We start from the raw sequence: 26,928 nt of genomic DNA on the forward strand, positions 1-26,928 counted from the left end.
CTCCTACATTCCTTTCACAGTTCCATAAACTTCAAAGTGTTTCCTTTCAAATGGTACCAAGAATATGCATATCCTTGATTCAGGGCCTGAGCTACAGGCAGTTAGATTTGGGTGTGTCATTTTAGGTGAATTTTTTTTAAAAGGAGCAGATTCTTAAGAGGTTTTAAGATGCTGTCAATGTTACAGCTGTAGAACATTTTGAGGACCTGAGGGCCCATGCCAAATCTTTTCAGCCTCCTGAGGGGGAAGAGGCGTTGTCGTGCCCTCTTCATGACTGTGTTGGTGTGTTTGGACCATGATAGATCCTTAGTGTTGTGGACACCAAGGAACTTGAAGCTCTTGACCCGCTCCACCACAGCCCCATCGATGTGAATGGGGGCGTGCTCGGCCCTCCGTTTCCTGTAGTCCACGATCAGCTGCTTTGTTTTTACTGACATTGAGGGAGAGGTTGCTGTCCTGGTCCTGAGCAAAAAAAATGATATGACTAGACATGGGACTTTTATTTTGAAATTTCTGTGTTGCCACTATTACTGCTCCTCTCGTTTGTATCGTCACAGGAATTAGCAACACGGAGGCTAGATAGCTGTCTACAACTGTTTAAACAGCTGAAATGGTGAGTTCAAAATGAAAGAAGTAGCACGTAACTATTTAACTTATACATAAATAGAGATGTACTAAAGCCAAGGTATTGTCATCCTCTGGCCCTTTCGTTATTTTTTCTTCTATTTCTTGGCTAACGGCTAGCTAGCCTAGTATAACGTTATCAGCACAGGTCGGAGGCCCTGGCTGGAACCCCACTGTTCTTCCTAGCTTGGTAGATAGTTTTGATTCGTGGCAATTGGCTAGAGTGGCGGTTATCTCGTTTCCCACTGTAACTATTATCCCCGCAAGCTGAACATTTAGTTACACATAAAGCATTAGCTAGATGGCGAATGTTAACTAGTTACTGGCTCATCGTCTTGTCACGAGAAATGTTGACTGCTAAACGTTAGCTGTCAAGCGTGCGAATTGCCTTTTAGCCCATGGCACTTCTAACGGAATTAGTCTTCACAATGTCATGTTTCATGACATTATGTAATTTAGCTAACTAGCCAAAACACCCATCTGTTAGCTAGCTAAGTAATTATCAAAGTCCCATAACTTAACGTAGCCCCATGGGAAATATATCCGACTCGGTACCTACTGGGGTAGTTCTTGCAGAAACTATTTAAAAAAATAGCTCCGCCATTTCCTGGTTGCGAAAACATTCTAATAGTTCGCCTAATTTCAGTTTGTGACAAAACAAGCCAAGTATAGTGTAGAGAGTCATTGTAAAACGTTGTGAAATATATTTTCCATATCCAAAAATATTGTATTTTCAGCTGTTTGAAGCTGGTGTACAAACCCGAAAGTAAAATACGCAAAAACAAAACTTGACGGGGAAGCATAGAAATAGCACACACAGAACAGATATACAGTGCTTTCAATGCAAATGACAGATATATTACAGACGTTTGCTATTTGAATTTGGTTGGGTCGCCCCAAAGTTACATAGTGCAGTTAACACATCACTTGTGGTATGGTTTTGGAAGCATAAGGACCTTATCTTGCGGTACCAGAGCACCAAGTCTGGGACCCCCCCCCCCCCCCAAGCCATAAGACTGCTGACCAGTAAATCAAATGGCTACCCAGGCTTTTTTTCTTTGCACTGACTCTCTTGCACAGGCTCAATGTACACACTGGACTCTAACCGCACACTCACACATACTACACTGACACTCCAACACACACACAAAACGCACACATATGCATGCATATTTACGCCACACACATTCACATTCCTTCACACTCTTCACTTAAGCTGATGCTACTCTCAAATCAAATTTTATTGTTCACATACACGTGTATAGAAGATGTTATTGCACATGTAGTGAAATGCTTGTGTTTTTAGCTCCAACAGTGCAGTAATATCTATCAATTTCTCAATACACACACTACATTAATCTAAAGTAAGGAATGGAATTAAGAATATATAAATTAGAGGTCGACCGATTATGATTTTAACACTGATACCGATTATTGGAGGAACAAAAAAAGCCAATACCAATTAAATTGGCCGATTGTTATTTATTTATTTGTAATAATGATAATTACAACAATACTGAATGAACACTTATTTTAACTTAATATAATACATCAATTAAATCAATTTAGCCTCAAATAAATAAAGAAACATGTTCAATTTGGTTTAAATAATGCAAAAAAGTGTTGGAGAAGAAAGTAAAAGTGCAATATGTGCCATGTAAGAAAGCTAATGTTTAAGTTCCTTGCTCAGAACATGAGAACATATGAAAGCTGGTGGTTCCTTTTAACATGAGTCTTCAATATTCCCAGGTAAGAAGTTTTAGGTTGTAGTTATTATAGGACTATTTCTCTCTATACGATTTGTATTTCATATATCTTTGACTATTGGATGTTCTTGTAGGCACTTTAGTATTGCCAGTGTAACAGTATAGCTTCCACCCCTCTCCTCGCCGCTACCTGGGCTCGAACCAGGAACACATCGACAACAGCCACCCTCTAAGCAGCGTTACCCATGCAGAGCAAGGGGAACAACTACTTCAAGTCTCAGAGCGAGTGATGTTTGAAACGCTATTAGCGCTCACCCCGCTAACTAGCTAGCCATTTCACATCGGTTACACCAGCCAAATCTCGGGAGTTGATAGGCTTGAAGTCATAAACAGCGCAATGCTTGAAGCATTGCGAAGAGCTGCTGGGAAAATGCACAAAAGTGCTGTTTGAATGAATGCTTACGAACCTGCTGGTGCCTACCATCGCTCAGTCAGACTGCTCTATCAAATCATAGACTTAATTATAACATAACACACAGAAATAAGAGCCTTAGATCATTAATATGGTCGAATCCGGAAACTATCATTTAGAAAACAAAACGTTTATTCTTTCAGTGAAATACGGAACCGTTCTGTATTTTGTCTAATGGATGGCATCCCTAAGTCTAAATATTGCTGTTACATTGCACAACCTTCAATGTTATGTCACAATTACGTAAAATTCTGGCAAATTAAGGAGCCAGGCGGCCCAAACTGTTGCATATACCCTGACCCTGCGTGCAATGAACGCAAGAGAAGTGACACAATTTCACCTGGTTAATATTGCCTGCTAACCTGGATTTCTTTTAGCTAAATATGCAGGTTTAAAAATATATACTTCTGTGAATTGATTTTAAGAAAGGCATTGATGTTTATGGTTAGGTACACGTTGGAGCAACGACAGTCCTTTTTCGCGAATTCGCACCGCATCAATTATATGCAACGCAGGACATGCTAGATAAACTAGTAATATCATCAACCATGTGTAGTTATAACTAGTGATTATGATTGATTGTTTTTTATAAGATAAGTTTAATGCTAGCTAGCAACTTACCTCGGCTTCTTACTGCATTCGCGTAACAGGCAGGCTCCTCGTGAGGCAGGTGGTTAGAGCGTTGGACTAGTTAACCGTAAGGTTGCAAGATTGAATCCCTGAGCTGACAAGGTAAAAATCTGTCGTTCTGCCCCTGAACAAGGCAGTTAACCCACCGTTCCTAGGCCGTCATTGAAAATAAGAATATGTTCTTAACTGACTTGCCAAGTTAAATAAAGGTGTAAAAAAATATATATCAAAGTCGGCATCCAAAAATAACAATTACCGATTGTTATGAAAACTTGAAATCGGCCCTAATTAATCAGCCATTCCAATTAATCGGTCGACCTCTAATATAAATATTTGGATGAGAAATGTCAGAGCGGCATAGACTAAGATACAGCAGAATAGAATACAGTATATACAGTTGAGGTCGGAAGTTTACATACACTTAGGTTGGAGTTATTAAAACTATTTTTTCAACCACTCCACACATTTCTTGTTAACAAACTATAGTTTTGGCAAGTCGGTTACGACATCTACTTTGTGCATGACACAAGTAATTTTTCCAACAATTTTTTACAGACAGATTATTTCACTTATAATTCACCGTATCACAATTCCAGTGGGTCAGAAGTTTACATATGCTTGACTGTGCTTTTAACCAGCTTGGAAGATTCCAGAATATGATGTCATGGCATTAGAAGCTTCTGATAGGCTAATTGACATCATTTGAGTCAATTGGAGGTGTACCTGTGAATATATTTCAAGGCCTACCTTCAAACTCAGTGCCTCTTTGCTTGACATCATCGGAAAATCAAAAGCCAAGACCTCAGAATTTTTTTTTTAGACCTCCACAAGTCTGGTTCATCCTTGGGAGCAATTTCCAAACGCATGACGGTACCACGCTCATCTGTACAAACAATAGTATGCAAGTGTAAACATCATGGGACCACACAGCCGTCATACTGCTCAGGAAGGAGACGCGTTCTGTCTCCTAGAGATAAACGTACTTTGGTGCGAAAAGTGCAAATCAATCCCAGAACAACAGCAAAGGACTTTGTGAAGATGCTGGCGGAAACAAGTACAAAAGTATCTTTTTCCACAGTAAAACGAGTCCTATGTCGACATTAACCTAAAAGGCCGCTCAGCAAGGAAGAAGCCACTGCTCCAAAACCGCCATAAAAGAAGCCAGACTACCGTTTGCAACTGCACTTGGGGACAAATATCATACTTTTTGGAGAAATGTCCTCTGGTCTGATGAAACAAAAATAGAACTGTTTAGCCATAATGACCATCGTTATGTTTGGAGGAAAAAGGGTGAGGCTTGCAAGCCGAAGAACACCATCCCATCCCAACCGTGAAGCACAGGTGTGGCAGCATCATGTTGTGGGGGTGCTTTGCTGCAGGAGGGACTGGTGCACTTCACAAAATAGATGGCTTCATGAGAGAGGAAAATTATGTCTTGAGATGTTGCTTTAATATCCACATCAGTCAGGAAGTTAAAGCTTGGTCGCAAATGGGTTTTCCAAATGGACAATGACCCCAAGCATACTTCCAAAGTTGTGGCAAAATGGCTTAAGGACAACAAAGTCAAGGTATTTGAGTGGCCATCACAAAGCCCTGACCTCAATCCTATAGCAAATTTGTGGGCGGAACTGAAAAAGCATGTACGAGCAAGGAGCCCTACAAACCTGACTCAGTTACACCAGCTCTGTCAGGCGGAATGGGCCAAAATTCATCCAACTTATTGTGGGAAGCTTTTGGAAGGCTACCTGAAATGTTTGACCCAAGTTAAACAATTTAAAGGCATTGCTACCAAATACTAATTGAGTGTATGTAAACTTCTGACCCACCATGGAAATGTGATGAAATAAATAATTCTCTCTACTATTATTCTTACATTTCACATTCTTAAAATAAAATGGTGATCCTAACTGACCTAAGATAGGGAATTTGTACTAGGATTAAATGTCAGGAATTGTGAAAAACTGAGTTTAAATGTATTTGGCAAGGTGTATGTAAACTTCTGACTTCAACTGTACATATGAGATGAGTAATGCAAAATATGTAAACATTATTACAGTGACTAGTGTTCCATTATTAAAGTGATTGCAAGTCTATGTATATAGGGCAGCAGCTTCTAGTTTGCTAGTGATGGCTATTTACCCTTGAGATGGAAGCTGTTTTTCAGTCTCTCGGTCCCAGCTTTGATGCACCTGTACTGAACTCGCCTTCTGCATGATAGCAGGGTGAACAGGCAGTGGCTCAAGTGGTTGTTGTCCTTGATGGTCTTTTTGGCTTTCCTGTGACATCGGGTGCTGTAGGTGTCCTGGAGGGCAGGTAGTTTGCCCCCGGTGATGCGTTTGGCAGACCGCACCACCAACTGGAGAGCCCTGCGGTTGCGGGTGTTGCAGTTGCCATACCAGGTGGTGATACAGCCAAACAGGTTGCTCTCAATTGTGCATCTGTAAAAGTTTGAGGGTTTTAGGTGTCAAGCTGTTTATTATCTATGTATAGCCACTTTACCCCTACCTTCATGTAAATATTACCTCAATTACCTTGACTAACCGGTACCCCTGCACATGGACTCTACCAGGACTGTTAAAACTGGTTTAAACAGTGTACAGTTAGTGTGTATTTTGCATTTGTGAAATTATTTTCATGTAGTATGAAAGTAGAGGGATTTATATTTCTAGAGAATTTAGAATCAATTGAGAATTGATTCTTGTTTAGTTGGAGTATTTGGCTGTTTTGGCTTTCAAAGTCAATTCAACCTTCAAGTAGAACATGTAACGCCCTTGGACTAAGGAGTAATGTTAAGCTCCTTTAGTCCATTATTGAGAGTTATTTCTGATTATATTTGCCTTTGAGTTTTTTGTAAATTCTTCCTGTTTTTCAGAGTTTCCTAGGTGGTTTATTTGGTCCTGTGTGTGAAATTGATGTCCTACTCAATGATGCAGAGACTAGGAAGACAGCAGAACTCAAGACAGAGGATGGGAAAGTGGAGAAGAACTATTTATTTTATGACGGAGAATCGGTCTCTGGGAAGGTGAGCATTGCACACACACATTAGGGTTTCCGTTAGGACATTGTCAAACATTTGCCAAAATACGGAAATCTAGGAAATATATAGTCAGCTATGAATAATATGGATGAGAACTCTCTTGGTAGATAGTGTGGTCAACAGATTATCATAAGGTACTCTACCTCAGGTAAGTAATACCTCAAGACTTCTTTAATATTAGACATCACGCATCAGCTATTATTGACAGATAGACACACACCCCCACCCCTCATCTTACCAGACGTAGCTTCTCTGTCCTGCCGATGCATGGAAAATAACGCCAGCTCTATATTAACCGTGTCGTCGTTCAGCCACGACTCGATGAAACTTAAGATATTACAGTTTTTAATGTCCCTTTAGTAGGATAATCTTGATCGTAGGTCATCCATTTTGTTCTCCAATGATTGCACGTTGGCCAATAGAACGAATGGCAGTGGAGGTTTACTCACTCGCCTACGAATTCTCAGAAGGCAGCCTGACCTCCGTCCCCTTTTTCTCCATCTTTTCTTAACCTCTAGCGTCGCACAAACCCGTATCCGGGAGCGTAATCATAGCCTCAAGCTCATTACCATAACGCAACGTTAACTATTCATGAAAATCGCAAATGAAATGAAAGAAATATATTGACTCACAAGCTTAGCCTTTTGTTAACAACACTGTCATCTCAGATTTTCAAAATATGCTTTTCAACCATAGCTACACAAGCATTTGTGTAAGAATATTGATAGCTAGCATAGCATTAAGCCTAGCATTCAGCAGGCAACATTTTCACAAAAACAAGAAAAGCATTCAAATAAAATCATTTACTTTGAAGAACTTCGGATGTTTTCAATGAGGAGACTCTCAGTTAGATAGCAAATGTTCATTTTTTCCCAAAATATTATTTGTGTAGGAGAAATCGCTCCGTTTTGTTCATCACGTTTGGCTAAGAAAAAAAAAACGAAAATTCCGTCATTACAACGCCAAACTTTTTTCCAAATTAACTCCATAATATCGACAGAAACATGGCAAACGTTGTTTAGAATCAATCCTCAAGGTGTTTTCACATATCTATTCGATGATAAATCATTTGTGGCAGTTGGGTTTCTCCTCGGAAGCAAACAGAAAAATACATGCAGCTGGAGATTACGCAATAATGGCGACGGAGGACACCAAGCGGCCACCTGGTAAATGTAGTCTCTTATGGTCAATCTTCCAATGATATGCCTACAAATACGTCACAATGCTGTCAACACTATGGGGAAACGACAGAAAGTCTAAGCTCATTCGTGACCCATACACAGCCATATAAGGACTCATTGAAACACAGCGCCTTCAAAATCTGGGGGTACTTCCTGTTTGAAATTTCATCTGGGTTTCGCCTGTAGCATCAGTTCTGTGGCACTCACAGACAATATCTTTGCAGATTTTGAAATGTCAGTGTTTTCTTTCCAAAGCTGTCCATTATATGCATAGTCGAGCATCTTTTCGTGACAAAATATCGCGCTTAAAACGGGAACGTTTTTTTATCCAAAAATTAAAAGAGCGCCCCCTATATCAAAGAAGTTAACACAAATGACGGGGATTTGGGCCTGTTCCCGAGAAAGTAGTATATCCTTCGCGTTGGATTCTTTAAAGAAAAAATCTTTGTCCAGTTCGAGGTGAGTAATTGCTGTTCTGATATCAGAAGTTATTTTCGGTCATAAGAGATGGTATCAGCAACATTATGTACAAAAAAAAAAGTTACAAACAACACGAAAAAACTAACAAAATAGCAAAGTTGGTTAGGAGCACATAAAGCGGCAGCCATCCCCTCCGGCGCCAGTTCGTAGCCATCTATTTACCACCAAAAACCGATGCTGGAACTAAGACTGCACTCAACAAGCTGTATAAGGCCATAAGCAAACAAGAAAAAGCGGCGCTCCTAGTGGCCAGGGACTTTAATGCCGGCAAACTTAAATCAATTTACCTAATTTCTACCAGCATGTCACGTGCAACCAGAGGAAAATAAACTCTAGACCAGCTTTACTCCACACACAGAGATGCATACAAAGCTCTCCCTCACCCTCCATTTGTCAAATCTGACCATAATTCTATCCTCCTGATTCCTGCTTACAAGCAAAAGCTGAAGCAGGAAGTACCAGTGACTTGATCAATACGGAAGTGGTCAGATGACGCGGATGCTAAACTACAGGACTGTTTTGGTAGCACAGACTGGAATATGTTCCACGATTCCTCCAATGGCATTGAGTATAATACCACCTCAGTCATCGGCTTCAACAGTAAGTGCATCGACGACGTCGTCCCCACAGTGACTGTACGCACGTATCCCAACCAGAAGCCATGTATTGATTACAGGCAACATGCGCATTGAGCTAAAGGCTAGAGATGCTGCTTTCAAGGAGCAGAACACTAATCCGGACGCTTATAAGAACCATTAAATAGGCAAAGCGTCAATACAGGACTAAGATTGAATCCTTCTACACTGGCTCTGAGGCTCGTTGGATGTGGCAGGGCTTGAAAATTGTTACGGACTACAAAGGGAACGTTCGCGCAATGCCATCGGGGGTACGCCAAATAAAAGTTTTTTTTCTCCATGTTTTCAAGCAGTCCATTTATATTTTCCAACACGGCTATACATTTTGGTGATTTTTTTTTTTCTTGCCTGGGTAGCCTCGTTTCACTGCCAAAAATAAATGTAACCATCTAGTGGTCAGCGAAGTAACAACACAATGGCAAATACAGGTATCCTTGTCAAATAATTAACATCCAATCACATTAACCGTTACTCTATCCCGGGCATTCCACTAATGGTCCGTATGTAGCCAAACGTAGCTGCTTCTCATTCCGTTTGCTCGAAAATGTATAAATGGTTAAAAAAAAAGTAAGGCCCGTGTCCATAGACACACATACCAGCTCTACTGGTAGTACTGCTACTACCACCAGTACTACACCTGCACCTGTCGACGACACAGGTGTTCTGCTTGTTCTGCTTCCACGAGCACATCCAATGCTAGCATCAGTAATTCTACATTTGTTGTTAGCCCAGCTAGCATGGACATTGACAGTTGTGAATCTGATGCAGTCTAAGAGCTACTGCCCCCTTACCCGGGAAAGCACCGAAAAACAGACAGGGACGTTGGACCATTGAAGAGGCGCAAATATGATGAGAACTACATTGATTTGGGGTTCACTTATATTAGGAGTAGTGACTTTCCTCAGCCACAGTGTGTTATATGTGCAAAAGTACTATCTCACAACTCGATGAAATCGTCACTCTTGCACGGACATTTAGAAACAAAACAATTTCCAAAATAATTCACAGGAGTTTTTTGAGTAAGAAAAATACTTCAGAGTAGTAAGACATGTATAAAAGAAACATATATCATTAATAAGAAGGGTCTGGAAGCGTCTTATATGGTGAGCTACCGAGTGGCTAGACAGGCAAGCCCCATACTATTGTGGAGGACTTAATTCTTCTTCCTGCTGCTGCGGATATGGCTGGGGAAAAAGGCCCAAAAAATTATACAGACAATGCCTACATCAAACAACACTTTCACGACGCATCTGTGACATGGCAGGAGATGTTTTGAAACAATTATTGCTTTGCATACAAGCCAGTGAATTCTATACGTTACAGCTGGATGAGTCAACAGACGTGGTGGGCTTGGCCCAGCTCCTGGTATATGTCCATTACGTTTATGGGGGGTCAATTAAGGAAGACATCCTCTTCTGCAAGCCACTGGAAACCAGGACAACAGGAGAGGATATTTTTTAAATATTGGACAGCTTTGTGACATCAAATGGACTTTGGTGGTCAAGATGTGTTGGTATCTGTACTGATGGCGCAAAAGCCATGACAAGTAGAGGTATCGCGTGTGCAAGCAGTTGCTCCCTACGCCACTTGGGTACACTGCAGCATCCACCGAGAAGCTCTTGCTGCCAAAGGAATGCCTGACATCTTCAAAGACGTTTTGGACACTACAGTGAAAATGCTTAACTTTGTTAAAGCAAGGCCCTTGAACTCTCGTGTATTTTCTGCACTATGCAATGATATGGGCAGCGACCATGTAACACTTTACAACATACAGAAGTGCGCTGGTTATCAAGGGGCAAAGTATTGACACGTTTTTTTGAACTGAGAGACAAGCTTAAAGTTTTCTTTACTGACCATTATTTTCACTTGTCTGACCGCTTGCATGATGACGAGTTTCTCACACGACTGGCCTATCTGGGTGATGTTTTTTTCTCACCTGAATGATCTGAATCTAGGATTACAGGGACTCTGCGCAACTATATTCAATGTGCGGGACAAAATTGAGGCTATGATTAAGAAGTTGTAGCTCTCTGTCTGCATTAACAAGGACAACACACAGGTCTTTCCATCATTGTATGATTTGTTTTGTGTGCAAATGAACTCAAGCTTAGGGACAATGTCAAATGTGATATAGCGAAGCACCTGAGTGAGTTGGGAGTGCAATTACACAGGTACTTTCCTGAAACGGATGACACAAACAACTGGATTCGATATCCCTTTCATGCCCTGCCTCCTGTCCACTTACCGATCTGAACAAAAGAGCCTCATCGAAATTGCTGCAAGCGGTTCTGTGAAAATTGAATCAGAAGCCACTGACATATTTCTGGATTGGGCTGCGCTCAGAGTATCCTGTCTTGGCAAATGGCGCTGTTAAGACACTGATGACCTTTGCAACCACGTACCTACAGTGGGGAGAACAAGTATTTGATACACTGCCGATTTTGCAGGTTTTCCTACTTACAAATCATGTAGAGGTCTGTATTTTTTATCATAGGTACACTTCAACTGTGAGAGACGGAATCTAAAACAAAAATCCAGAAAATCACATTGTATGATTTTTAAGTAATTAATTTGCATTTTATTGCATGACATAACTATTTGATCACCTACCAACCAGTAAGAATTCCGTCTCTCACAGACCTGTTAGTTTTTCTTTAAGAAGCCCTCCTGTTCTCCACTCATCACCTGTATTAACTGCACTTGTTTGAACTCGTTACCTGAATAAAAGACACCTGTCCACACACTCAATCAAACAGACTCCAACCTCTCCACAATGGCCAAGACCAGAGAGCTGTGTAAGGACATCAGGGATAAAATTGTAGATCTGCACAAGGCTGGGATGGGCTACAGGACAATAGGCAAGCAGCTTGATGAGAAGGCAACAACTGTTGGTGCAATTATTAGAATATGGAAGATGACAGTCAATCACCCTCGGTCTGGGGCTCCATGCAAGATCTCACCTCGTGGGGCATCAATGATCATGAGGAAGGTGAGGGATCAGCCCAGAACTACACGGCAGGGCCTGGTCAATAACCTGAAGAGAGCTGGGACCACAGTCTCAAAGAAAACCATTAGTAACACACTACGCCGTCATGGATTAAAATCCTGCAGTGAACGCAAGGTCCCCCTGCTCAAGCCAGCGCATGTCCAGGCCCGTCTGAAGTTTGCCAATGACCATCTTGAGGAGGAATGAGAGAAGGTCATGTGGTCTGATGAGACAAAAATAGAGCTTTTTGGTCTAAACTCCACTCGCCGTGTTTGGAGGAAGAAGAAGGATGAGTACAACCCCCAAGAACACCATCCCAACCGTGAAGCTTGGAGGTGGAAACATCATTCTTTGGGGTTGCTTTTCTGCAAATGGGACAGGACGACTGCACCGTATTGAGGGGAGGATGGATGGGGCCATGTATCGCGAGATCTTGGCCAACAACCTCCTTCCCTCATTAAGAGCATTGAAGATGGGTCGTGGCTGGGTCTTCCAGCATGACAACGACCCGAAACACATAGCCAGGGCAACTAAGGAGTGGCTCCGTAAAAAGTATCTGAAAGGTCCTAGCCAGTCTCCAGACCTGAACCCAATAGAAAATCTTTGGAGGGAGCTGAAAGTCCGTATTGCCCAGCGACAGCCCTGAAACCTGAAGGATATGGAGAAGGTCTGTATGGAGGAGTGGGCCAAAATCCCTGCTGCAGTGTGTGCAAACCTGGTAAAGAACTAGAGGAAACGTATGATCTCTGTAAATGCAAACAAAGGTTTCTGTACCAAATATTAAGTTCTGTTTTTCTGATGTATCAAATACTTAGGTCATGCAATAAAATGCAAATTAATTACTTTAAAAAATCATAATGTGATTTTCGGGATTTTTGTTTTAGATTCCGTCTCTCACAGTTGAAGTGTACCTACGATAGAAATTACTGACCTCTACAAGCTTTGTAAGTAGGAAAACCTGCAAATTCGGCAGTGTATCAAATACTTGTTCTCCCCACTGTATGTGAGAGTGGATTCTCGGCCCTCACTAGCATTAAAACTAAATACAGGCACAGACTGTGTGTGGAAAATGATTTAAGACTGAGACTCTCTCCAATACAACCCAACATTGCAGAGTTATGTGCATCCTTTCAAGCACACCTTTCTCATTAACCTGAGGTGAGTTATTCACCATTTTTGATGAACAAATAAGGTTTTATATGTAAGATGGCAAAATAAGTCAAAATTATTGACTATTATTATTATTTGTGCCCTGGTCCTATAAGAGCTCTTTGTCACAACCCGGCTAATGGGAAGTTACAAACTCTCACTCATTCTTATGCTTAATAAACTTATCATATAGTGTGTGTGTGTGTGGCAGGCTTACAATGATGGCAAAAAAACAACAATTGAGAGTGCCCTGACCCTGGTGGTAGAGGGGGTACGCAGCTTTAGGTTGAATGTTTGAAGAGGTACGGGACTATAAAAAGTTTGGGAACCACTTCCCTAGACCCACTCCAATTCGCATACCGCCCCAACAGATCCACAGATGACTCAATCTCACGCCACATTCCTCTTTTCCACATGGACAAAAGGAACGCCTACGTGAGAATGCTGTTCATTGACTACAGCTCAGCATTCAACACCGTAGTGCCCACAAATCTCATCACTAAGCTAAAGACCCTGTAACTAAACACCTCCCTCTGCAATTGGATCCTGGACTTCCTGACGGGCCGCACCCCAGGTGGTAAGGGTAGGCAACAACACGTCTGACACGCTGATCCTCAACACTGGGGCCCGTCAGGGGTACGTGCTTAGTCCCCTCCTGTACTCGTCCTTGTGGCCAAACACAACTCCAACACCATCATTAAGTTTCCTGATGACACAACATAGAGAGGACAACAACCTCCCTCAATGTGAGCACGACAACGAAGCTTATTGTGGACTACAGGAAAAGGCAGGCCGAATGGCCCCCATTAACATCGACGGGGTTGGATCGGTTCGAGAGTTTCAAGTTCCTTGATGTCTGTATCGCCAACAAACTATCATGGTCCAAACACACCCATTTTTTTTTATTTTACCTTTATTTAACTAGGCAAGTTGGTTAAGAACAAATTCTTATTTTCAATGATGGCCTAGGAACGGTGGGTTAACTGCCTTGTTCAGGGGCAGAACAACAGATTTTTACCTTGTCAGCTCGGGGATTCGATCTTGCAGACTTTCGTTTACTAGTCTCACGCTCTAACCACTAGGCAACCTGCCGCCCCACCAAGACAGTCGTGAAGAGGGCATGACAACACCTTTCCCCCTCAGGAGACTGAAAATATTTGGCATGGGTCCTCAGATCCTCAAAGTTCTACAGCTGCACCATCGAGAGCATCCTTACCGGTTGCATCTCTGCCTGGTATGGCAACTTCTCGACATCTGACCGTAAGGCACTACAGAGGGTAGTGTGTACGGCACTGGGGCCAAGCTTCCTGCCATCCAGGACCTATATACTAGGCCATCAGAGGATAGTCCAATACATTGTCAAAGGCTCCAGTCACCCAAGTTATAGACTGCTCTTTCTTCTACCGCGCGGTAACGGAGTGCCAAGTCTAGGACCAAAAGGCTTCTTAACCGATTCTACCCCAAAGCCATAAGACTTCTGATCAGTTAATCAAATGGCCACCCGGACTATTGACATTGACCCCCCCTTGTTGTTACACTGCTGCGACTTGTCGTTCATTATCTATGCATGGTCACTTCACCCCTACCTACATGTACAAATTACTTCGACAAACCTGTAGCCCCGCACATCGACTCTGTACCAGTACCCCCTGTATATAGCCTCGTTATTGTCACTTTATTGATACTCTTTATTTTTTACTTTTGTTTATTTGGTAAATATTTTCTTAACTCTTTCTTGAACTACACTGTTGGTTAAGGGCTTGTAAGTAAGGTCTACCTACACCTGTTGTATTTTGCGCATGTGACAAAGTTTAATTTGTAGTGCTGATTTTGGGATGTTTGATTTCTGGTTGTCTTAGTCACCACGTCCATCACTAATAAGCTGAGCTTCTCAGTACTTTTTTCTTCACCTCACACAGTAAGTCAATGAAGTCTGTTTTTTTAACATCCATTGCGAATAACAGGCAGTGTATCAGGCTACTGTGAGGAACTATTTGGCTATTTGAAAAATCTTTCCAACAATCAAATCAAACTTTATTTGTCACATGCGCCGAATACAACAGGTCTACTAGACCTTACCGTGAAATGCTTACTTACAAGCCCTTAACCAACAGTGCAGTTCAAGAAGAGTTAAGAAAATATTTACCAAATAAACTAAAGTTAAAAATAATAATAAGTAACACAATAACATAACAATAACAAGGCTATATACAGGGGGTACCGGTACTGAGTTAGTGTGCGGGTGTACAGGTTAGAGGTAATTTGTACATGTAGGTTGAGGTGAAGTGACTATGCATAGATAATAAACAGCAAGTAGCAGCAGTGTACAAAACAAATGGAGGGGGGGTCGATGTAATAGTCCAGTGGCCATTTGATTCATTGTTCAGCAGTCTTATGGCTTGGGGGTTAAATCTGTTAATTAAGGAGCCTTTTGGTCCTAGACTTGGCACTCAGAAATCACTTGCCGTGCGGTAGCAGAGAGAACAGTTGATGACTTGGGTGACTGGAGTCTCTGACAATTTTATGGTCTTTCCTCTGACCGCCTATTATATAGGTCCTGGATGGCTGGAAGCTTGGCCCCCTCCTTACGTTGCCATATCAGGCAGTGATGCAACCGGTCAGGATGCTCTCGATGGTGTAGCCGTAGAACCTTTTGAGGATATGGGGACCCATGCCAAATCTTTTCAGTCTCCTGAGGGGGTAAAGGTTTTGTCGTGCCCTCTTAACTGTCTTGGTGTGTTTGGACCATGATAGATTGTTGGTGATGTGGACACCAAGGAACTTAACTCTCGACCCTCACCATTACAGCCCCATTGATGTTAATGGGGGCCTGTTTGTCCTGCCTTTTCCTGTAGTCCACGATCATCTCCTTTGTCTTGCTCATATTGAGGGAGAGGTTGTTGTCCTGGCACCACACTGCCATCTCCCCCTCAATAATCACCAAGCCTCGGTGTGAAAGGGCAAAATATCATCACCTGATGATCCCATATATCCAGTGGAAATGTCATAAAATACCTTTCCCTTGTGTAAAAAAAGCTGTCCCGAGCTCACTGTCGTAGGAAACTGAGGGCCCAGAATAGGCTAGTTGATACAATGTTGCAAGTTTGCTAGAGACGCTTTGGACCTGACCCAGTTCATTGATTTGATACGTTGCACTTCATTAGCGACAGCTCAAGTGAAAACAGATAGTAATGGCGGCAGACCGGCTGAGTAGAAAGATTAATGTGATTGAAAGAACCAGAATTGATCAGTATATTCTGTTTTTATTTGTTGTCTTTTTGTATTTTTACTTAATTGGCAATGGAAGTTATAGTCCCACGGCTGAATTGGCCATCTTTGAGTTCCATGCGCTCATTTAGGCTATTTAGCCGCAAGTGATCACAGTGTAGCCTATCAATGTGTCCATATGGTAGAGGCTGGTGCTCTCGCAGTAGTTGACTTTTAAATGGTATATTTCATTATTTATTTTGTATTTTACCCCCTTTTTTCTTCCCAATTTCGATCGTTTCTCATTGCTGCAGCTCCCCAACTGGCTCAAGAGGCGAAGGTTGAGTCATGCGTCTTCCGAAACATGACCTGCCTAACCACGCTTCTTAACCTGTTATGGGTGATGCGAATTTTCGCAGCTTTTTGTAAAAAATCGCGCAACATTTCAAAGTCCTGCTACTCATGCCAGGAATATAGTATGTAAGTACGTAAGTAAGTATGTGTGTATAGAAAACACTCTGAAGTCTCTAAAACTGGTTAAATCGGGTCTGTGGCTATAACAGAACGTGTTTAGGAGTAAAAATCCCTGGTAAAACTGTTTACCAAAAACACACAAATATTTGTCCGCCATTCAATGTATTGTTTAAGGCAACCTAAAATAAATGATCCCCTGTAAACGCCTACACCTTCCACACGATGTCGCCATTGCTGTCAATTTCTGACTCATTTATCCTTGGTTACAACACGAATAGACCCCTCCTTTCTTGAGGCGCACCACAGTATGTTGTGAAACTGAAAAAATGGACGATGATTTCCAGACTTGCTGCTATCGAATACAGATCGCCCCGTGATCAATTTGATACATCATTAACGTTTATTAATACCTAAAGTTGGTTTAGAAAAGTCGTTTGAAGTGATTCGTAAAAGTTTATAGGCGACTTTTGTAATTTTAAAAAGTGACGTTGCGTCTTGTAAATGGGCTTTTTGCAGCATCAGACTGGCCTTCAGCAAATGACATTTTGGGTATACAATGACGGATTTAATCGGGAAAAATACCCAATTGTGATGTTTATGGGACATATAGGAGTGCCAACAAAGAAGCTCGTCCAAGGTAATGAATGTTTTATATTTTATTTCTGCGTTTTGGGTAGCGCCGGCTAGGTGGCGCTCTGAAATTTCCGCTGAGCTGTCCCTGTGCAGGGACCACCTCCGTAACAATTAACACCCCCCGCTTAACCCGGAAGCCAGTTACACCGTTCAACTGATGACGAGGTCAGCCACCCGGCCTGCAACAAGGAGTTGCTATAATGTGATGAGCCAAGTAAAGCACCCTCGGCCAAACCCTCCCCTAACCTGGATGACGGGTGGCCAATTGTGCACCGCCCTGTGGGACTCCCGATCACGGCCGTTTGTGATACAGCCCGGGATCGAACCCGGGTCTGTAGTGACTCCTCTAGCACTGCAATGCGGTGCCTTAGACCGCTGTGCCACTCTGGAGGCCCATATTTTAATTACAATTTAACTAACCATGTGACAATGATTTTGAGAAACAAAAATGTTAATATTGAAATGAAACTGTTATAAGAAAATGCATATCTGAAAATCACAACTGACAAGCAGATCGGTAGAAATGGTCGGATAAATTGTATGCTTCTTCAATCATGAAACTCACACGGCGCCTAAGAAGCCTTTAAAAAAGAAATGCCTCCACCTTTCTATGGTCGGATTTTCAAGCAAGGTAAGACATGCCTCATAATATGAAGTTCAACATTCAGGTTTCAAACAATTAAGTATGTTTTCAAAATGCATACTGCCTCCAGCTCACATTTTAAAGTGGTGGATGACGCGTTGATAGTCTGCCTACCTTTTAGTTTTTTCTCCTGGTTAATTTGGCCGGCAACAATTTAATTTATCTTTTTTTTGTTGTCAAAAGCTGGCAATTACCGGCTAATGGAAACCGTGACAAACACACATGGTATGACATTATGATGGTGATCAATGCTGTGCATCGGACTGCTTCCTATGTCAATGTGTGCTATGCCAATTAATGATGTGCAGTTCGCGAATGATTCGTTATTTTTCAACAACTCTTTTTACTGACTTGAGTCATGATGCGTTTTTCTGAGTGACTCGTTTAATCTGCTGGCCACAATGAGTCCTACACCAGGATTGATAAACTCAGCAAAAAAAAGCGTCCTCTCACTGTCAACTGCAATTATTTTCAGCAAACTTAACATGTGTAAATATTTGTATGAACATAACAAGATTCAACAACTGAGACAAACTGAACAAGTTCCACAGACATGTGACTAACAGAAATTGAATAATGTGTCCCTGAACAAAGTGGGGGTCAAAATCAAAAGTAACAGACAGTATCTGGTGTGGCCACCAGCTGCATTAAGTGCTGCAGTGCATCTCCTCATGGACTGCACCAGATTTGCCAGTTCTTGCTCTGAGATGTTACCCCACTCTTCCACCAAGGCAACTGCAAGTTCCCGGACATTTCTGTGGGAATGGCCCTAGCCCTCACCCTCCGATCCAACAGGTCCCAGACGTGCTCAATTGGATTGATGTCCGGGCTCTTCGCTGGCCATGGCAGAACACTGACATTCCTGTCTTGCAGGAAATCACGCACAGAATGAGCAGTATGGCTGGTGGCATTGTCATGCTAGAGGGTCATGTCAGGATGAGCCTGCAGAAAAGGTACCACATGAGGGAGGAGGATGTTTTCCCTGTTTCGCACAGCTTTGAGGTTGCCTGCAATGACAACAAGCTCAGTCCGATGATGCTGTGACACACCGCGACGCATCCTCCACCTCCAAATCGATCAAGCCCCAGAGTACAGGCCTCGGTGTAACGCTCATTCCTTCGATGATAAACTCAAATCCAACCATCATCCCTGGTGAGACAAAACCGCGACTCGTCAGTGAAGAGCACTTTTTGCCAGTCCTGTCTGGTCCAACAATGGTGGGGTTGGCCCCATAGGCGACGTTGTTGCTGGTGATGTCTGGTGAGGACCTGCCTTACAACAGGCCTACAAGCCCCCAGTCCAGCCTCTCTCAGCCTATTTGCGGACAGTCTGAGCACTGATGGAGAGTGTGCGTTTCTGGTGTAACTCGGGATGTTGTTGTTGCCATCCTGTACCTGTCCTGCAGGTGTGATGTTTGGATGTACCGATCCTGTGCAGGTGTTGTTACCTGTGGTCTGCCACTGCGAGGACAATCAGCTGTCCGTCCTGTCTCCTTGTAGCGCTGTCTTAGGCATCTCACAGTACGCACATTGCAATTTATTGCCCTGGCCACATCTGCAGTCCTCATGCCTCCTTGCATGCCACCTCCAACGTCGTTTTAGAGAATTTGCCAGTATCTCCAATTGGCCTCAAAACGGCAGACCACGTGTAACCACGCCAGCCTAGGACCTCCGCATTTGTCTTCATCACCTGCGGGATCGTCTGAGACCAGCCACCCAGACAGCTGATGAAACTGAGGAATATTTATGTCTGTAATAAAGCCCTTTTGTGGGTAAAAAGTAATTCTGATTGGCTGGGCCTGGCTCCCAAGTTGGTGGGCCTGGCTCCCAAGTTGGTGGGCCTGTGCCCACCCATGGCTGCGCTCCCGCCCAGTCATGTGAAATCCATAGATCATTAGGGCCCAATACATTTATTTAAATTGACTGATTTACTTTTATGAACTGTAAATCAGTAAACTCGTTAAATGTTGCGTTTTTATATTTTTGTTCCGTATACATTGTTTAAAGCACGCTTTTACAAGCCTCAGTCACAAATTATATCTCCAATAAACCCCCTACGGTGAACAACATGTGAAGGAGAGGCTTGTAGAAGATTGACTTTCATGTTTTCAGTTCATTGTTAGCAGGTGTGGGGTCCTGCATGCTCTGACTCAAATGAACATAAATGAGTCAAAAGATTTGTTCTTTTGACTGAACGAGTCGAAAAGATCAGAGACAGTAAAAAGAGCCAAACTTCCCATCACCTATGCCAATACCTGACAACTTGTTTGTTTTCTTTTAAGGTGAATCTCAATGTGAGGCAGACAGGCAAGAGACTAGAACACCAAGGGATTCGAATTGAGTTTGTTGGGCAGATTGGTGAGTTTATGTTGATTTTATATTTTGATATTATAACCTTGCAGCAGCGCACCACCTCAAACACCAGCCATGCGTTGTTTATTGGTTCACAAACAAAGTGCACTGTCGGTCTCATTTAGGATAAACGGCTTAGCAAACCATGTGCTTGTCATGTGAAAACTACAGTGGACTACACTCCACACCACAGACCCTGGCCGGGTGGCAAAGTGTTTCTGTGAAGACTCCTTGACCATTACTGAGGGTTCAATGTTGTCAAACCAACTGAGGAAGTTTAAGGGAAGCCTTCAAATAACACACTATTTTCTCTGAACGTCTGATCATAGGACAAAAGTTTAAATCTGAATATAGGACAATCTAGGTTATTAGATTCAGTCCTACTTCCTTATTTATACATTTGTTCAAATTAATGCGTCCCTCAGTACAACAGATTTGCCTATTGGAAATATTAGGTTCCTGTGTGTGATGAACCTAACATAAGTGTTTAAACTTGTGCTCTGTCTTTCAGAGCTTTTCAGTGATAAAAGCAACACGCATGAATTTGTGAACCTGGTAAAGGAGCTTGCCCTGCCAGGGGAGTTGACTCAGAATCGAAGCTACGACTTTGAGTTCATGCAGGTGGAGAAGCCATATGAGTCTTACGTTGGAGCCAACGTCCGACTGAGGTTAGCTCACAATATTCTCTCATACATACCCAGATATTCTCTGCATTGTCCCTGAAACCAACCATTCTATTCACACAGCTTGAGATGATCAGTGAAACTGCATTAGATGGCTTCTTGTCATTGCTACGGCCACCTTGTTATGAATATATGCACTGTGTCATTTGAAGTTAATTTGCATTGTAAGCCAGCCATAACTCCTATTGTTATTTCCTACAGATATTTCCTCAAAGTGACAATAGTGAGGAGACTGTCTGATCTGGTGAAAGAGTATGACCTCATTGTCCATCAGCTGGCCACTTACCCTGATGTGAACAATTCCATCAAGATGGAAGTTGGCATTGAAGACTGTCTACATATAGAGTTTGAATACAACAAGTCCAAGTAAGATGTATATCATGATGAGACATTAATGCATTCAAACACCTTTTAAAAAGCATAGCATAGTAGCGCATTCGCGTGTCAAAATCTCTAATCAGATTCAGAATTATAAAAATGTAACTTAATTTCAACCTGACCCTAATCTGCCTTCTCAGATACCACTTGAAAGATGTCATTGTGGGTAAAATCTACTTCCTTCTTGTGAGAATCAAAATCCAGCACATGGAACTTCAGTTGATCAAGAAAGAGATGACTGGAATAGGTGAGATGATGCTTACTTGGGGAGAGAGTTCACTTAAACGGCATAAGGTGTTGCTTTTTTAAAAATATATATACTTTTTTATTTTAAATGATTGAATTCCATATTTTTCTAATTTTTGTGAACCTAAAACTGTCCCTGTAATCTTGGCTTTTGTTTTAAGAACAGTGTGAAGTAGATGTATTTAGTCATGTGAAATTCCTTTCCCAGGTCCTAGCACAACTACTGAGACGGAGACTGTTGCCAAGTATGAGATTATGGACGGAGCCCCTGTGAAAGGTGGGCACAATATGGTGTTGGTGTGAATGTCCCAATATTATGATTTTATCTATTTTATTTTATTTGACCCCACCAAAGCAGCATAATGTTTTCAGGACTTGTAGTGTACATGGAAATCTCTCTCTTCTGCTATTTGCCATTTTACTTGTTTCAAAATCCTCTTTATGCCTGTTCTTTCCCTCTTAGGAGAGTCTATTCCCATCCGTCTGTTTTTAGCTGGCTACGACCTCACAGCCACCATGAGGGACGTCAACAAGAAGTTCTCTGTGCGGTACTTCCTCAACCTGGTGCTGGTAGATGAGGAGGACCGGAGATACTTCAAACAACAGGTACAGAACCTGAAAGCCAACCTCCATTTATCTACCTGTCTGTCGTACACGGAGTGTACAAAACATTAACAACACCTTCCGGTGGCCTCCCGGGTGGCGCAGTGGTTAAGGGCGCTGGCCAGCTGTGCCATCAGAGTCCCTGGCCCAGGCTCTGTCGTAACCGGCCGCGACCGGGAGGTCCGTGGGGCGACGCACAATTGGCCTAGCGTCGTCCGGGTTAGGGAGGGATTGGTCGGTAGGGATCTCCTTGTCTCATCGCGCACCAGCGACTCCTGTGGCGGGCCGGGCGCAGTGCGCGCTAGCCAAGGTTGCCAGGTGCACGGTGTAGCCTCCGACACATTGGTGCGGCTGGCTTCCGGGTTGGATGCGCGCTGTGTTAAGCAGTACGGCTGGTTGGGTTGTGTATCGGAGGACGCATGACATTCAGCCTTCGTCTCTCCCGAGCCCGTACGGGAGTTGTAGCGATGAGACAAGATAGTAGCTACTACAACAATTGGATACCACGAAATTGGGGAGAAAAAAAGGGGTAAAATAAAAAAAACTTACGAATATTGAGTTGCACACCTCCCTTTTCCCCTTAGAGCAGCCTCAATTTGTCAGGGCATGGATTCTACAAGATGTCAAAAGCATTCCACAGGGATGCTAGCCCATGTTGACTCCAATTAGGTTAAAGAAGGATTTTTAATCCTGTCTCATCCCCTTCATCTAGGCTGATTGAAGTGGATTTAACAAGTGACATCAATAAGGGATCATAGCTTTCACCTGGTCAGTTCGTCATGGAAAGAGCAGGTGTTCTTAATGTTTTGTACACTCAGTGTGTCAGGCAGTTAATTATTTAACATTACAGCAGTTAATTATTACAGTAGTTTGAATTAGGCCATTATTATTGAAACCAATCATCTTCTCTCAATATGAACATTTTATAATAACTTGAGAGGATCAATCTGACTCTGGTTGACTCTCTATTACCAGGAGATTGTTCTGTGGAGGAAAGCTCCTGAGAAAATAAGGAAACGGAACTTCCACCAACGCTATGAGTCTCCTGAGCCACGGCCGACCCTTACTGCTGAGCAACCCGAAATGTGAAGAGCACTGGAAACAGAAAATGCTGAGAATGTTTCTGATTATGCTTAAAGCAAACAAGGGGGCGCAACTCGACACATGCAAGGTGAAATTAAAGCGCCAGACAGCCATTTAATAGAACTACCTTCTGCAAGGTTACAGTCTCTTGCTGCTACACCTGAATGGGCTGGGTCTACTCTGCTGGCCGCAGCAAGCATTCTTGTTAGCTTACTGTATGGACTCGTCTGTTTGACACACAATATAAAGCACTGGAATGGGAGCTACCATTTCTTTTATATTGCAAAAACGTTTGACCTACCCTTCCTGTAAAATATGCACTTGGTTAGGCTCAACACTGGGGACATGACGTACAATCATACACTACTAGATATTTCAAAGGACGTTCCAGTGCATGTAGGCAGGTCAAATTGAATATGATGGGTTAATGTTGTGTTCAACGTTGGCTGTAAGGTCAAGCTGTAAGACAATAGGCATGCTTTGAGCTCAAAGGGTGCCGTATTCATAATTCACTGAAATACAGTGAGCTTCAAAAGTATTGGGACAGTGACATTTTTGTTGTTGTTTTGGCCCTGTGCTCCAGCACTTTGGAAATTAAATGATACAGTGACTGCGAGGTTAGTGCAGGCTGTCAGTTTTAATTTGAGGGTATTTTCATCCATAGCAGGGGAACCGTTTAAAAATTACAACACGTTTTGTACATACTCATGTGTATTAAAGTAGTCAAGTTTAGTATTTTCTTATTCTTAGCAGATTATTTTGTGCCCAATAGAAATTAATGGTAAATAATGTATTGTATCATTTTGGAGTCACTTTTATTGCAAATAAGAACATAGTGTTTCTAAACACTTCTACATTAATGTGGATGCAACCATGATTACGGATAGTCCTGAATGAATCGTGAATAATGATGAATGAAAAAGTTAGACACATTTTACCCCCCACAAAAAAATGCTAAGAGGTTAGCATGTCTTGGGGGTATGATTTGTGCATCTAACTTTCTCATTCATAATTTTTCGATTAATTCAGGACTATCTGTAAACATGGTAGTATCCACATTCATGTAGTGTTCAGAAACATTCTATTCTTATTTACAATAATAGTGACTCCAAAATGGCACAATACATGATTTACCATTCATTTCTATTGGGTACAAAATCTGAAACGCAACCAAAACAAACAGCAAATGCATCCAGCAAGTTTGTAGAGTCACAAGCTTAATGTAATCATTGCGTGCTAGGAATATGAGACCAAATACTAAACTTTTGACTACTTTAATACATAACTGAATTTGGCCCAATACTTTGTCCCCCCATTTTATGGGACCATGTACAAAAAGTGCTGTACTCTCTAAACGGTTCACCTGATATAGTCAAAATACCCTCATATTAAAACACTAACCTCATAGTCATTGTATAATTTCAGATCCAAAGTGATGGAGTACAGAGCCAAAACAGTGTGTCACTGTCCCAATACTTTTGGAGCTCACTGTATGTAAAATATTTATATCTCCTAAGTTATTTAGTGTATAACCTGTAGTTTTGTTCTTCTTTTTTATTTCACTTCTTGTATTTTGTGCTTTTCTTTTTCGAAATACAAATATACTGTATATTAATAAATGCTTTTGCTAGTGTCATTGGATTGAGGCACTACAAAATGCTGTTTAAATAAAATTATTTTGATCAACGGTTAGGTCCTACATGTATGTCTGTATGTCCTGTTCGATGATGGTTGAATGGGTACTTACATTTATTGTGGTTTTGTCTATATTTAGAGAAGTGCCACTTTACATTTGCATAAGGATACATATTTAAGCTCAGATGAGGCTGTGCTACAATCACGTAACAATGTTGTTATGTCTTAATTTCTGAATACTATACAGGCAATATTATTATTATTTTTTTAGTTATGTGCCTGTAAGGTCATGAAGAAACTTATGCCAAATACTGGCCTGACTCACCATTGCATGTTCACCACATTTTATACTGTGTTCAATATGTATCTGACTTGTGTGGACGTTGAACATTTGTATATAACTAGTCTCAGTCTATATCCATCATCAATTAAATTAAATGCAAATGTATACTTATGTATTGGAGTGAGGTCTTTAATACTTTCTCTGATGACTTATTTCAAAGACGATATCATGCCGTTTACCATTGAAAGAAATGGTCACAGTTCCAGTCTAGTTAAGGGGTTTAAGGGGTGGCTCTCCCATAGACACCAATGCAATAGCAGCTGGGTCTGGTCTACTTACATTGACACGTGATATACAGTCAAACTACATTCCATGGAGGGCTGAGTGTCTGCGGGTTTTCACTCGGACCCTGTAATTGATTTATGAATTAAGGTCTCTAATTAGTAAGGAACTCCCCTCACCTGGTTGTCTAGGTCTTAATTGAAAGGAAAAACAAAAAACCTGCAGATATTCGCCCCTCCGTGGAATGAGTTTGACGGCCCTGCTTGTATATGAACTCGGGGAAAAAAAGAGGGAAGTGGGATGTCTCGCTTCATGTTCTGTCTCTGCTTTTATTAGTGTTTCCAATTGGTCCATGCTATCCAGGATCATTAGGACATCTCCATTGATGTTTGAATGTAAAATGGTTGAGTTTAGTTACGGGTTATGGTTAGGGTAATCTCACGTTGCCATACCTCCAAAATCAAGTCAGGTGAACCAGTATATGTGCGTTAGTAGTGATGGGCATTCCGAGTCTTTTGGGTGAGACGGCTCATTTGGCTTTGTTCATGTTAACAAGCCGGCTCATTTGTCCCGTAACGGCTCTTTGTTCAAAATCGATATACAACTATGAAAAAATGGCAAATCTCCAATGTAAAGCCCAAAAGGTAGGCTACCATTGTCAGATGGTAAAATTCCTGTTCAAATAAATGTTTTTCTGGCCAAGTTATTAGATTTTTTTTCTTGCACACTTTCTTGCACAATGGATCAGATTGACACACTCTCCACTATTGTTTCTGCAGTGAGGATTCACACTTTAGAGAATTATTTGTGCATACTGCTACTACTATAGCCGTGGGAAGTAGGGGGTGTGGAGGGTGCTGGAAAGTATTTTTCTCCCTCATACAGGAGCACTAAAGGCCTAGTTTCATATTTTGTTTATCAGTGGGTGTTGCAGCACCCCTACTTCCCGCGGCTATGGTAGCAGCAGTATGCAAATCAGGGAGCCAAATGAAAGGCTCTTTCACCGATGTGATTCAGTTCGCGATGTTCACCAAAAATATCTGTTCAAAAAGAGACTTTAGTTCGCGAACGACGCTTCACTATGCGCTAGGTTTTAATGTATATGGTTAGAGATCTCTAACGCCCAGAAAGCTTCCGATTCCAAATCATATTCACCAGCTACGCAAGAGTTATAATATCAAAATACATTCGTTCATCACCAAATAGGGGTTCGCTTAGCAACAATCTTCATTCACTCCCTTTACAACCGGTATGTACTTCCAAAAAAGGTCTAAATAAAAATGTACAAGAAACCTAAAAAATGTCTATTCGGCACCTCCAAGGTATTATGTTGGTAAATGGGAGTTTGAACCGGACCTTTTGGGGCGTTAGAGGTCTCTAATGCACGGGTTAAAAGGGTAGGGATCCCAAGGATTCTGGATAGCACTTACATTTTCAATTCTGGTTTTACCTACAATCTGGTTATATGCATTCAAATAAAAAATGTTTCACAATATTGTGTGCCACTGATCGCACTCAAGTGCTGAG

The 26,928-nt window shown here is 41.9% G+C and overlaps 1 protein-coding gene across 2 annotated transcripts; it reads left to right on the forward strand.

The window, feature by feature from the left end:
- Positions 1 to 529: 529 nt before the first annotated feature.
- Positions 530 to 25,284, forward strand: LOC139381584 (VPS26, retromer complex component A). 2 transcript variants are annotated; one of them, XR_011628565.1, is made up of 10 exons: positions 539 to 613; positions 6,305 to 6,454; positions 20,139 to 20,214; positions 20,720 to 20,876; positions 21,093 to 21,257; positions 21,410 to 21,516; positions 21,724 to 21,792; positions 21,979 to 22,121; positions 23,094 to 24,267; positions 24,409 to 25,284. XR_011628565.1 is itself a non-coding variant. In XM_071125231.1 (9 exons), the coding sequence occupies exons 1-9, from the start codon at positions 611 to 613 to the stop codon at positions 23,205 to 23,207; spliced, it is 984 nt and encodes a 327-aa protein (XP_070981332.1). In that variant the 5' UTR covers positions 530 to 610; the 3' UTR covers positions 23,208 to 25,284. The 2 variants fall into 2 exon arrangements, 1 of the variants encoding a protein (XP_070981332.1); XM_071125231.1 differs by having other exon boundaries at positions 530 to 613; positions 23,094 to 25,284.
- Positions 25,285 to 26,928: the final 1,644 nt, after the last annotated feature.

Source organism: Oncorhynchus clarkii, chromosome 23, assembly GCF_045791955.1.
Source record: "Oncorhynchus clarkii lewisi isolate Uvic-CL-2024 chromosome 23, UVic_Ocla_1.0, whole genome shotgun sequence".
Lineage (NCBI taxonomy): Eukaryota > Metazoa > Chordata > Actinopteri > Salmoniformes > Salmonidae > Oncorhynchus > Oncorhynchus clarkii.

Excerpts from the sequence above, each read along its gene's own strand:
- LOC139381584 (XM_071125231.1), top strand. Across the intron at positions 6,455-20,138 it reads GAGAATCGGTCTCTGGGAAG|GTGAATCTCAATGTGAGGCA; the intron begins GTGAGCATTGCA and ends TTTTCTTTTAAG. Across the intron at positions 20,877-21,092 it reads GGAGCCAACGTCCGACTGAG|ATATTTCCTCAAAGTGACAA; the intron begins GTTAGCTCACAA and ends TATTTCCTACAG.